The sequence below is a fragment of the Anomalospiza imberbis genome, chromosome 8, assembly GCF_031753505.1.
Source record: "Anomalospiza imberbis isolate Cuckoo-Finch-1a 21T00152 chromosome 8, ASM3175350v1, whole genome shotgun sequence".
Classification (NCBI taxonomy): Eukaryota; Metazoa; Chordata; class Aves; order Passeriformes; family Viduidae; genus Anomalospiza; species Anomalospiza imberbis.
The window spans coordinates 31,173,739-31,187,901 of record NC_089688.1 but is presented as its reverse complement, the minus strand read 5'-3'; the positions used below and the strand labels follow the sequence as shown (position 1 = coordinate 31,187,901).

The 14,163-nt window shown below is 42.3% G+C and overlaps 1 protein-coding gene across 7 annotated transcripts in view; it reads right to left on the bottom strand.

Moving 5' to 3' along the window:
- Window positions 1–14,163, bottom strand: part of TACC2 (transforming acidic coiled-coil containing protein 2) — a 130,556-nt gene that overhangs the window by 38,857 nt on the left and 77,536 nt on the right. For all 7 annotated transcript variants that reach the window (XM_068198251.1, XM_068198255.1, XM_068198257.1 and 4 more), the window contains one exon: window positions 577–734. In XM_068198251.1, the coding sequence (XP_068054352.1) occupies window positions 577–734 (158 nt within the window). The remainder of the gene's footprint in view (window positions 1–576; window positions 735–14,163) is intronic.

The window sequence follows — 14,163 nt, the reverse complement described above, 5'->3', positions numbered from 1 at the left end:
CATATTCCATTACTCAATCTGGAGAACAAAGAACACTTTTTGGGGGAAAGAATTTCTCTGGGTTTTAAACACAATTCTCCCTTTTTAAAGATTTTATTTTACCATTATGTACCAATTTTCACATATGTATACCATACATACATAGCCCTGGGCTCCTCCTATAAAATCAGTGTTCCTGTTCTAAAAGGCTTTTTGACTACCTCGTATTTCAGTAACATTTGAAAATGGCATTTTGTTAATTGTCATAGTTAATAGTGCTCACACAGGTACCTGTATCTGCAACCCACATCTCCTTTTTCTACTCATCCGACTCTGTAAAGATCCTAGAAAAAGAAGCTTTGTTCAAAAGGAAAAAGTTTTTTTTTCTAGAGAGCTCCTCTTTTCTTTAATATTTTTCAAATATATGGAGAGATTCTCCATTACTTTATTTCAGGAGGCAACAGGATTTTTTCCTCTCTGCATGGGTAATTAACTAATATTCCAGAAGCCAATTTATTAGCATGAATTCCTTGCCAGTGCTTAGAGAAACAGCTCCCTGCATATTCACCTCCCCCAATAACGTGTCCCACTTATTACCTGTATCTTCCACGGGCAGCTGAGGTTTTATTTCTTGCTCTGGTACGTCTGCAACAACTGCTGCTGCTGCTTCAGGGGGAGGCTGCGGAGGTGAGGGTGGTGCCTTGACAGGTGTAGTGGACTCTGGGGTCTCAAATGCTTCTTCAGAGTCAGAGCTCCTGGGGAAAATCAAAGCAGAGACTGGTGAGCACAGTGAGGATTCACATTTGCAGGTCAGGCTTGGCAGCGCTGGCTTCCTGAGCTGGTGGCACAGACCTCAGCTCTCAGGCTACCTCTGTGTTTCCCAAAGGAGATGTGACATTCCAGTATGGCTTCCAGAGCAGGATGCCATGGTTATGGTTCTCTCCCTAGACAAGAATTTATGTCAATTGTGTTACAGAAGTGAACACACACTTGGAAATGAATCCATCCTGCAAAGTCTGCTTCGCAGTGTGAGGGTGGCTCAGCCACACAGACCAATACCCCTGTGCTACTCCTTTGCACAAGCACACCTAAATTAACTAAAAAATATAAAGACTCTTCTGAAGAGAATTTCCTAGCTTCATTAAAAAACCCCAAACATCTAAAGCAACACTAAATTTCTTTTGTGTGCTCTCAAGGGTGAGAGAGCAGACATGAAGGTATGTGAGGTGCAGCCAACTCCTGTGCATCCTCCTCCCATGGAAATACTACATTCTATTTTCAGCAGAATTTTACCACAGCCCTTTTCATACACACCTTGTGACACAAGGTAAGACAGCCTGTAAAATGCATGGAATCCTGGTATTATCAATAATCCTTTTGTGGCACCATGTTCTCACAGGGACACAAAAACGCAGGGACCACCGTGGGTTGGTGCCAGCCCAGGAATGAGACAGCAGCACCCAAAATTGAGTCATTCAAGAGAGACACAAGCTTGAAAGGGAGCAACTCTACAAAATGATGAGTAACAAACATTAAGTGAAGATCTAAACCATTCAAGAACACACCACTTGCTCTTAGAGGTGTACAGCCATAAGAAACTGTCCTTCTAGGTCTGGAAACTATAGATCATACTTCTTGAACTGAGCCCAAATGATAAACATTTCATCCTTGTCTGGGAGCAAGGAATGCAGTAACAATGGTGTCATATTCAATATGCACTGAACATATGTTCAGTATACATTCAATAAGCATTTCTGTTAGATCAAGTTTTGGACTGTTGGTCTGTAATGAAGTACATTAAACACAGCAGTTTGCTGCAGGACTAGACCGATTTGCCTCTTCCCAGTGGTTCTGTGTTGCCAATAAAATGAGAAGCCATTTCATCCCCCAGAAGCACTCCACAAGCCAGCCCAAATCAAGGACTCCTCTCATTTTGCTCGAGTTAGAAGATAACTCTGAGCTGCCAGACTCTGGTTTCCTGAGACCCGTGATTATTTTAAGCAGCTCCATGTCAGGAGAAGTACAAATACAGGAGTTTCATTCAATTGCCTAAATCTATCACAGCATAAAGCCTTAGGAGAGTTGGGGAAGAAGAGACCCCAACGTCACTTTTGGCACCTCAAGGAGCACAGTGGTCCCAATTTTCCCTCTCCCTCTTCTCTGCAGAATCCCAGAGAGCTCCCACTCCATTAGGATGCACATCATGATCCTGCGCCAACCAAATCCTGGCTCATCACCCCTACTCCTGAAACAAAAGGAGTTATACTAGGTTATAACTTTGGGTGTTTGGAGATTTCTTTTTTTTCTCCCCAAACTTACACAACTCAAAAACACTGTGTCTGGCTTTCCATTACATCTGCTGTTGCAGCTCCTCAAAAACCCTTTGTGCCACTTTAACCATCCTCATTCCTCAGGCCACAGAACAGTCAAACTGATACAGGCCCACCGCATCATTTCAAATCATATCCCCCCCAAAGATGCACCATGTTTTAAGTTCTACATATTTTAAGCTTAAAGAACAGCTGCAAACAAAGGGCTTCTATAAATAAAGCTTCACAATAGGTATTCAACAACAACAACAACAAAAAAGCTTTCTCCTCCCTCCATGGAGCTGGTTCAGGAAACTTTAAAGTTGAAGAATGAAAGAGAAACAGAGTTGTATGATGTTTTCCCAGTGTCATAAAAATAAACCCAGGAAGTTATCATCTAAACCAACAAAATGAGAAGTAATTCATATCTCTCAGGCTTTCACGTAGTTTTTCATTGTGCTGCACTTAATTAATGTTTCACCCTTAACAATTTGAACTCAAAGTCTAGCTCTGTAACACTCAAACAAAAATGTTTAGACTCCTTTTTCCCAAACTGTCTGTACAGTACTTTTAACATTTACAGTAACTAGAATGGAAAAAACCCTCTATTTTCATATCCTGCTCAAAGGAGGATTTGCTAAATTGCCTTGATGGAGCAGTTCTGTGTCCTCCTTAGTTAAATTATGGAGAGAATTGGTGCCTGCTTATCTACCTTTTAAAGGAGGTCTCTTTGTTTACTTGGTCTCTTCCTTGGATGAACTGGGTATAACCGTTTGAAGTAAATAGTAAATTTGAAGTAAATACTTGCTCTTTTATGTTCATTGCATGAGTTTCAACTCTGGAGAACCTATTGAGTCCGTGGACAAACAGCTGAGGTGCCTGAGCTCCAGAAAAAGGCCCTGTTTGCTGATATTTAATAATTTCCAAAAGATTCTGATGCAACATTTCTGATTTTCAGCTAGTACAATCAAGTAAGAACTGTCTTAACCATAACTCAAATCCTGGTGTGCTTGTTATGAGAAGCAGTTGTGCTCACAAAGCAAATTCTATTTAACAAAGAAACATGAAGGGAAGCTTAATACCAGAAAAACCTTCTTTATGATGGCCTGGGATCTGGGCAAGGGCATAAAGCCTGGAAGCAATTTCCAGTACTATGCTTGAAAGTCAGCATGCATCCTGGAAATACTAAATCTCGTGTTCAGTTTTCCTTAGTAAAAATCTGGATGATCTCTCTCATGTGAGATATTTTTTAAGACTACAGTCCTACATTCAAACAGTAAGAAAAGATTTTCCCAGAACAACAGGATTTTCTGTGAAAAGGAAATTACGTATTTCAGCCAGTTCAATACACAACACCTTTTCTCTGAGAAATGAAGGGAATACATGGAACAAAAAGAAATAATGCTGCTGCTGTACAGTTCTTGGTGTAAAACAAGATTGCCAAATTCTGATACACCCTGAGAGTCGGCACCAATTCAAAGCTGCACAAGGAGCAGCCACCACAGGTGCAGCTGTGGGAAGGTTCTCAGCAAAGGAAGAGTCGTGTACCATCTAGAATATGATTCTAAAGCTCCAGCCAAGCATGAAGCAGAGTGTGAGCCTGCAGGACTTGTTTGTGGGGCAGTGATGAAGTGGGAACCACAGGAAGGAGCCTGGGAAATTAGTGGGAGCTTACCTTCATAACATGTCATACATCTCTTTCCACCTGTATCCTTTGGATTATGTACGCAACAGGTGAAAAAGTACAGATTGTAGAAGTCACAAAACTTCTGTCTCTTTCATGTCCCTTCTTGAAAGACAGTGGTAAACAGTAAATTTAACACATACAGGTGGGGTCCCACAGCAGGGGAGAACAGGGAAATCCAAGAATCAGTCTAGACCAACCAAATCTGGCAACTCCACATCAACTTGTGGAGCCTGAGCACTCCCACTCTCATCTGGAACGTCCGAGCTCTTGCCCAGCCCATTACATAAATGTCTGGAGGAAATACTGAAGGCAGAACCAGGGCTGACCTCTCTTCCTCACCTCTGGCTGTGTGGAAACTCAGCCTCATAAGTTACATTACCTTTTTTAATAAACCACAGGTTCTTACAATTTAAATCCTCTCTGATTTCAGAATGACAAATTGCCTCTTTGTCAGTGTAGCTTGAAAGCAAGAGTTTCCTCTGCCTCTCCTTGCTGCCTGCCCTCGCCAGGCAGACACAGCCCCTGAAGTGAGTGAGGTCACCCCAGCTGCCACCCGGAAACTCAATTCATTAAAAAGTGGCTTTCAACAGAGCAGTGGCCTTGGGCCGTGGTGGGAACGCTGCCATCTGCCCTGGGTTCCTCCAATATTGACACTGCAGCAGCACAGCCAGCACCACCACGCTCCCTGGTCTCATTTCACAGCAGGGAAAGAGAATTTCAAAGAAACTTAAGAGCAGGACTTTGACATGAGGACTGAGCTCAGCAGCATCACCTCCTACGGAGGTGCTCAAGGGAGCAAAACTGGAACTGGGATGTGCCAAGGGAGCTCCATGGGCTTTTGTAGGCTTACTTCATTTAATGCTAAATCTATATAGAATTTGTATTTAGTGTATAGCCTACTTTGGGAAAAAAAGACAAACAAACATGCCTGACTACTTTCTGGAGTACTGATCTATTGATGTGCAATAGATGGAGAGGAAATGGGGGGTGACATTATGAATTTCTGAAGCCAGGAGTTGGAGCTGCATTACTGAGAAGTGCTGCCAGTGTTGGGAGTGGGGAGAGGAAGATGGAGCCAAAGGAGCTGCTCTCCATCAGCCAGGATTGTGGATTCACAGCTAACAAGAAGACTGGCTTCAGGGGGATCTGCTCCACAAAAGCTAAAGAGAACAGCCTCTATTTCAATTTGTACATTTTTATTGCAAACTTTGCACTTAGGAAAAAGTATGGTTTATCTCCCTAATTAGTGGAACTTGTCCTGGATTAATTGAGGTCTCTCTACCTGTCAGCAGTATCACTGACGCCCTGCCAGCACTCCATAAACTCAACCTTCTCCCTGCTACTCAAAAAACTCTGTTGACCAAATGTTTTGTCTCTGCATTTTATTGATATGACAACTTTATTCTCGTGGTGTATTTAGAAATAGGACATGTTAGGAGGAAATAAACCAGGCAATCTTACAACACACACAGAGCAACAAAACCAAACTGTGCTCCATTGCCACACAAGAGTGCTCAGAGGGTGACATAATGAAAGCCAGGACTGCAGAGGTTTATTTGGATGTTTGCAGATTGCCCTCTGATTGTAGTGTGACATTTGGAGGTGCACAGAGAAACTGAGGACTCAGAAGATGAGCAATTCCTCCCTGACCAGTTTTAACTTGTAGTTAGTCCTACAATCTTTTCCTGAGGTACAGCTCAACTCCCTGAGGGGGAGGAGACAGAAATGGGTATTTTGTCTTTTTTCCCCCCATCTCATCTTTAGATCCACATGTTCTTTAAAACTGGCTAGAGCTGCAGCTCAAGGGGAAAATGTCTGTCCAAGTACATCCATTGCCTCTAGGAAATGTAAACCCACATTAAAGTCCTCTGCAGACCTGCTCCCAGAGCCTCAGGTCCCAAACAAGGAATCTGCCACCAGGGCATCATCTCAGCTCCTGCACCAGGTACCGGCAGGGACCTGGGGCAAAGAGTCCAAGGCCATGGACTTGCAGTCCAAACACTGCAGTGCTAATGTAAAAGCACCATCTGTGGCAAGACCTAAAGGAAACAGATTCCATCAGGCCTGGCCCTCCAAAGCATTTGCAGCTGTTATATCATAAATTTAAGGTATAAATTTCACATGAGTATTTACTGAACAATTTATCATGCACTATGAGAAGAAACTCAATCAGAGAGAAAAGGAGAAAAAAAACCCAACCAACTTTTTAGATTGTTCAATTTAGTATTGAAGATTAATTTTGGCTTTCATTCTTGGTATCTCCCACTGGGAGATGAGCTGGAAATAAAAAGGAGGAATGAGTTCTGTAGTTTCACCTCCATCGATCATTTTCAGAGATGATCCTCATAAAGCCTGCATGAATAATTCAGGTGTGGTTTACTGATGAGCCCAGAACCAAGGATACAGGGGTGGCTGTATCCTTCTGAGGTCAATCTGGTTGTGTGTTACTTAAGCAGGCACTTTTACTGCAGTGGCAAGGGCCACACAGGCTGACAGATTTGGAAAGACACTCAGTAACTCCAAGCTTTAGAGTTTCTAAAGCCAGAGAGACAAGGCAGTCAGAGATATGCACTAATTTCAGTAAAAGCTGTAAAAATCTGATAAAACCCTTTCAGATTGCCAGGTGTCACTTTCAAGGGTTAAACTGATTTTCTCTTAAAAATCCCCCAAACCCAAGTAAGCTACAACTGAAAAAGAACACCAAGGCAGGATGTTTCAGCAATACAATCCTGCTCTCAACTCTGCCTCTGAACTGCTGCACACACAGAGAATCATAAAATAAGTTTGGGTTGGAAGGGACCTTTGAAGTCCATTGAGTTCAGTGCTCTTGTCAGTTCAGTTCAAGTCTGCCTTACCCACTCAGGCTGGGACCTTTAAACAGCATAACAGCTTCTTGTTGTAAATGTATGCAGAGTCCAGAGGGGGGAAATGTGCATTACATTTTACATTTAAGGGCTTTTTCCTTTTGTTTATATAAAATTAAATAACTGACAATCTCTCATAATTCATCTTGTGACATCACTTGTGGTTCAGTTACACCAATCTAATACAGAGATATATACAGTCTTTACTCTTTTTTTATTTTTTCCTTCAGACTCTTACAAACACAGCCCTGCATAATTCAAAAACATCAGGAGAGCCCAAATGGTAATTCCTTTCCTGGAGATCAAGTTACCACTTCAGGTCAGCAGCCATTAGCTGACCCAAGGGCCTACTCATGAGGACCAAGAATGTTCTACAGCTGTAATGAAATTTCATCTTCTTAATCCCAGGACTAGGTTAGGGTAATATCAAAGATATGCCAACTTTCTGTGCTGTGATTTTTACGTAGTATTTGCCTACCCAGTGACTTCCAGCTAACATGACATTCCCCAATAATTAGCTTCTTTTAACATGATGATTGTTAGCTATTACATGTTTTGAATATGAGACATCCCTACAGATTTTTAAATTTGATATTAAATCTGTACAGCAACACACAGAAAACAGTGATGGAATGGTGGAGTTATCTGGTTATTTTAGGTATTAATATTTGGTGTCTACCAAATGGGAATTAGTCTACCTACCAAACCTAGCACCCATGGATCTGCTGAACACATGGTTTTAGAAAACAGTGCAAATATATGTGGTGAGCGGCATAAACCTCACAAACTATTTTCCCTTTCTCTAATAAAACATACTTTTGGAATTATAGGGTGTCTCAAAAGAATTCAGTGCCCCCTCTGGGGGTTGGAGCAGATGATCTCCAGAGGTCCCTTCCAACTCCAACCACTATGATTCTGTAAAAACCTTTTGCCCAGAGGAGAGCAAAGCCAGTAACCTCAGCCCAGCCTGCTGGAGCTGGAAGATGGGTGACACCTCAGGGACCATGGAAAGCCATCTGTCCTGCTGCCACTGCCCCCTGGGAATGTTCTCCATGCTGGGGCTGATGCTTATATTGAGTCAGGAGCTGGGGGAGGTACCAACATGTCACTTTACATGTCACCACACTCCATTTACAAGACAGTTCCTTCAGGGACACATTTCTGACCATTAACTATTAATGGACCTCTCTCACACTACTGTAGGGCAAAGTGACAGGCTCACCCATCCCAGGATTGAATAAATTCACAACACACCCATACTGTGAGGAGACCAACCACAAAAGAGTCACAAGAAGATGATGTTGGGAAGGAAACAGATCACCAAGCTTTCCTTCAGCTCACATCCTGCTCCCACAGGCATGACACCATTGTCCCACAGGAACATTATTACTGATGTGCACACACAGGATGAGAATAAAGCCTTGAGAATATAATAAAATGATGTTTGGTACCTGCAAGGTGGATACAGGAAAAACACAGGGTACTGGTCTCTGAGGCTCTGCTCCAGTGATGTGCACAATGCCCCAGACCTCTGACCAGAAGTCAGTGGGAATTCAGATTTCTAGTGCTGGGTCTGCACTGAAAAAGTGCATCACCTTACAGGGGAATCCTTCAGTCTGCTGGCTGGTGTGCATGGCACATGTACAGAGTATATATCATATACATCCTTCGTGCACAAAAGGCAATCACACCTTGGGCTACTCACCTGCAACACTCCTGCCATATTCTACAGGTTCCTGCCTTGCAATGTCTGACCATCAAAACAAAGCCATAATTTCATCACAGGATTATTTCAGCTTAGACAATAATGCTGGGAAATAATTTTAGTCCTACTTTATATAGGTCCTATATTTAATTCCTACTTTATAGCAATAAGTTCCACATATTGCTTTAAATCATGTTAAATTTTTCATTTTCATTTTATAATAGTCACCACTGCTGAGTTACCAGATCTCTTTTATTTTTACTTTAAAATTGGATATGGCTCAATGAAAAGTACAACTCCAGCTTCTCTAATTACAGCAATTTCAAATAACTTTATAGAAGAAATCCATGAACTGGGATGGGGTTAATTTCCTTGGTATCTTCATTCTTTATCCTGCTGCCTTTCTGATGCATTAAAATACTAATTAAAAACAATACTGTGGGACAGAGAAAGTGAGGGCCATTTTTTAAAAACAGGTTTTTGTAAAAGAATACAATCAAAGCTGGAAGGTTTAAACAGAAATAATGTTTTGCATTCAGAATAATATTCCACAAAGTCATCTGCAGTTTCTTCCTCAGCAGAGGCTTTCTGCTCAACCCAAGAGCAGGATAACATCACGTGTTCATTTTATGGCCTGAGCTATGAAGCAGCAGAGAAGCATCCTTTGCAATTCTCACTTAAAATGTCAAATAAATCCCATTCCACCAAAACGACAATTGCACAAGAGCTCAACTTGACGGAGATGTGTGCAGGAAGCAGGGCAGGAGCTCCTCTCCAGAGGAAGATTTTAATATTATTTCACCTTAAATATTCCTAGAGAAAACACAGCTCCCCAGAAAAATAACTGCTATTACAACAAAGGTGGCCCTTGGCAGCCCACAAGGATGTGTCGTGAGAGGCACAAGGCTGAATTCTGGGACACAAGGAGGAAGGTGATCCTGCAGCCAGAGCCATTCCCTGCCCTGAGCAGTTCTGTACCTCCTCCCACCCTGAGCCCAAAGGGTGTCGAACCCTCTGCTCTCCCAGAGCACCTCAGCTGAGCTACCAGTGACTGACACCAGGGTGGATTTGGTGTGAATGGGTGAATATGGTCACACACTGCTGATCTGATGCCACTGAGTCACTTCTCAGCTCTTCCAGTAACTGGGGTTCCGAGCTGAAGTGCTGGGATAACTCAGTGTCTGAGCTCAGAGACGAGAATCTGCCTTTTCTTTTTTCACGTAGGTGAGATGACAGAAATAAGATGCTATGGCTTCCCCCTTCGGATCATTATGTGGGACTTCAGCAACGGAAAATAATACCTTGTGTGTTATCCAAGCCACACAGATCAGTTTGGAAATGTGTCTTCTATAATAGATTGAAAAAGACAACTATGAATACCTTAAACATTAATCACTTGCTATAAAAAGGCCCGTTTTTCCTCACAGGATGGCTATATTTAGAGAACAGGATTAGAACTGCAGTGAAGGAGAACTAAAAGGGCATAATCATCTTAAAAATAATGTTGAATTCTGGGTTTTAGCCTATTGTCTTATAAGCAGTCTTCCTACCATAACTGAAATGGGAAGAAGGAATTATTTTTTCCTGCTTTTTCTCTTTGTTTATTCAGCAATTTTGAGCACATTTTGTGCAGAAGCCAAATTCCCACTCCCCCAACAAAAGCCATTTCCTGCTTTCACACAGCAATGCTAGAGAAATGTCTCAAGCTGTGGGAAACCACATCTGAAGGAAAAAAGACTGCGGGATATAACATGGCACACTTACAGCAGCACTTCAATCTACTTAAATCATTTTTCTAACTGATTAGCAAGAAGTTCCCCATATTGCTTTAAATCATGTTAAATTTTTTCTTTTTATTGCTTTTCCTGATATCTAGCAGGGTATGTTTTTCAACACCACTGATATAAATGAATCATAAAACAATCCCCCATCCTTTCTGGCCAGCCTGCTTTCTCTTTCATTGCTTTCAGCCTGAATAATGAAAATATCTACGCCACAGAAACAGAACTCAGAACTGAAATTGTTTTTTAAATCCCTATGCTCTTCTCAGGCAGATGCTTTATTCTCTGAGGTACAACAGGAAAAAGCAATTTAATTAAAGGCACTCTTCTTCAGACATCACAACTGCAAATATACTAATGTATCCCAAAATCACCAGGGGCTGCTGAATATTCAACCACAGAAATCTTTTAAGAAAAATGCAGGCTACCCCAATATCAAAGGTGAAAAATACTTAAAACGAATATAACCAGTTAATACACAACAATCCCAGCCAGTGATGCACTTTGCTCACCCTAGTGGGCTAGGGGTTGCTGTTTGAATCAGTGGTTGATGTTCAAATATTTAATACCCCTGGTAGGTATCTTCCCTCTTCTTGAAGTCCCAAGGTCTAAAATTTTAATCCAGGAAACATCATTGTGTGAACTGTCCCCTCGTGAAGAAGCATCCTGTGCCCCTGCTACACAGCATCACCACTGGGAAACCGATCAATAATTCATCGGGAGCCAGAGCCACAGGTTGGGAATTGCTTTGTTTACTGCAACCACCTTTTAAATGCAACAACGTGGCTTTGCAGAGCCACATCTCAGCTCTGCCACGCAGCTCCAAAGCAGGACCCGGTGACAAAACAGCGTGGATGAGCGTGTGACACCTGCCATTCCTGGGGACCGGCCAATCCTGGGAGCAGGGAGACTGCTGAAAACACCGGGATGTGAAACGGGCTGTGCTCCTGTAATGCCTCTGGACGGCCCTTCCTTTCAGAAAGGAGACAAGGATTACACGGGGGTGGAGAAGAGAGGCAGGGAGAGCCTTCACTGAAAAGGAAATAGAGGAGAAGAGAGCCTCTGCCTTCAACCTGCTCCATATTCTGCCTTTTTGGCCCCTGCACAGCCTCCCTACAGGACTTTGCAAGATCCTCTCTAACCCTTATTCCTCTACTTCAACACCTAAAGTAGTTGCATGGACAGAAACATGGCCAGCAAGTAGTAGGAACAATGAACAACAAAAAATATATCTCAGCCTCTTAACAACAACAACAAAATTTCTGCTTGGGCTCTACTCATTCCACCTCCTGCCTGGGGTGGGTGAGATCCAGCTGCTGCTCCAGCTCGGTGCAGCCCTGGAGGGTTTCCCACTGCCTTCATTCACCTCTCCCAGGGGAACACTCGGTGCTGCTGCAGCTCTCAGAGAAATCATCCCATCCCATCCCATCCTGTCAGTGCTTTGGGAATGCCCAGCTCAGGACGCACTGACTCAGCACCACAGCGTGATGGATAGAGCAAATTCCTGATCTCCAGAGGCATTTCACCAGCTGGATTGCCCACAGCTCAGCCAGGTGAGGAACAACCTGAGCCTTCCCTTCCCAAGCTCCCACTTTGGTCCTGCACTTGGGAACTTAAACAAAGGGATATGAATTCCTTGCTCATCTTTCCCCTCCTTTAGCAACCAAACCCTTTTCCTGGCACAATGCTGGACTCGTTTCTAAGGAGAGCAATGGGCTGTTATTAACAAGACCAATAAATTCAGGTTTTTATGTTGAAGGAAATCAAAGCTCTAAAGGAGCAGGAGCTTATGTGATTGTAACTGTATCCTGTGTAAGATACAACCTGGTTTACATTAAGCCCTACCAAAAAAGCTGCTTTTGTTTAGGAAAACTGTATTGTGTAAATTTGAACATAACTCTAAGGATTCCAATTAATCAAAATCAAATAAGCTTAAAATGGTAAGACACGGATTTTCTCAAAGTTTACATATTTGCCCCAACAGAACCAACAGCCCCGGTTCCTCCTCTCAAAGAGGCTTCCCATTCATCCCCTGAATCACTCCTTGCAGCAGAGAGAGAGGAGCTGTAGCAAATACTGCAGGGCAGCAACAAACAAGACACAGAGCTCTACAGTTGCCCCGAGGTCTGCCTAAGACATATCCACAGTTGCTTCAACCAAAATTCAGTTCACGTGCAAGCTCCAGTTTGGTTTCCAGAGCCAAGGAAGGACCTCACCATCTTGTCTAGTGTCATCATCAATGAAGGCTCAGGCCAAAACCTGCCTTCCAAGAAAATTTAGGACTGTAGCGGAAAAAGAAAACTAATTCAATTTTTTCCCCATTAAAGCTGGTTCTCATGGGAATACAAAACATGACATCCATAGTCTGCTACTAAATTCAGATGGTTGCTTAAGAGCATTTAAGGATCTGAAGAGAAATTACACTTTTCCTTTCTTTGCTTTTTCCACAGTAAAAAATACATTTGCTTGTTTGCTTCCTACAGCAAACCCACCCACTTTCTCCAAGAGAATGCAAACAGCATTGAATTTCTAGCTGTAATTACAACTCTGCCTCTTGCCACTCAAAAGCCTGTTTACCTGGACTACATAAGAAGCTTGGTACATAGCTAAATCCTTACAAAGCATCAGAGATGGATAAGGAAATGGTATCCATAAGACATGGCAAATAAAAAAACTATAGGTGTATGGTCTTAAAACAAAGGAAATGTGCTTGTAAGAGATAGAACTGCTTTTCTGGGTGCTGTAATGATGTCAGAGAAACATTAAAAGCACCCAGACTATTACCTCTTGAAACACACAGCTCTGAAGAGCATCTTTGATTTAAATCTAACAATCAGATCCTCTGACTGCTGGGTCAAGGCAAGCAAAAAGCAAAAAAGCAAACGCAGCCAGGGAAAGAGCTCTGCTGGTAAATGACAGCCACAATGCATGTGCAGGAAATGCCTTTTCATTCATGTTTTTACCACCTCACATCAGTTTTCATTTTCCAATTTGCCTGCATGTCATAATACATAATAGATGACAGCAGCTCCATTACACATGGCATAGGGCACCCCACTCCTTATGGAGAGCTTCAGAGCACACATGGGTTTGCCAGACGTGTGCTGTGCCTTGTTAATAGAGGGCTGAGGGAGGCTGGGGTCTTTTCATTTTATTTTCAAGGCTAAATGTGACCTGCCTACTTCCAGTGACAGAAGAAGTGGTTGATGTAACCACCTCTCATATCAAAGGGAGCGCTGTCATTGACTTCAGAGATGAGATCCTTTGGGCTCAAATAAGGGAGGCTGGAATGAAAGACAGGGAAGCTTGACAGAAGACTCTCCTCATTACTTCTGGTACATCTTAAGTAAAACAACCCCATGGCTTCCAGCAATTCACCCTATTTAGCAGACAAACCCAGCAGATAGAGCATCCTCTAATTACTGATGGGAATGCTCACTGAAGGCTGTCAGGAAGAGGAAGAAGAAAACAAATTTATGTTTTTACAGAATAAGCTGACAATAGGCAGAACTGTCTGTCAAGGGATTAACTCAGACTAAAGATCAATTCAGTAACAGCAGCCTCCCCTCCTCCCAAGACCCAGATTCTTTCAATATTTTTAAATTTTATATATATATATATATATATATATATATCCCATATATATCCCTCTTCCATGTATATATCCCCCTCTTATTTATATATCCCCCTCTCCCATGTATATATATTTATTTGGACCATTTTTCTATGTATGAGCATACAGTACCGTGTAAATATTTCCCCAGACTGATTTCTTTCAAACTTTTAAGAACCACACAATGGATTCTTCCAGGTTTGGGAAGATAGAAAATAAAAAAGT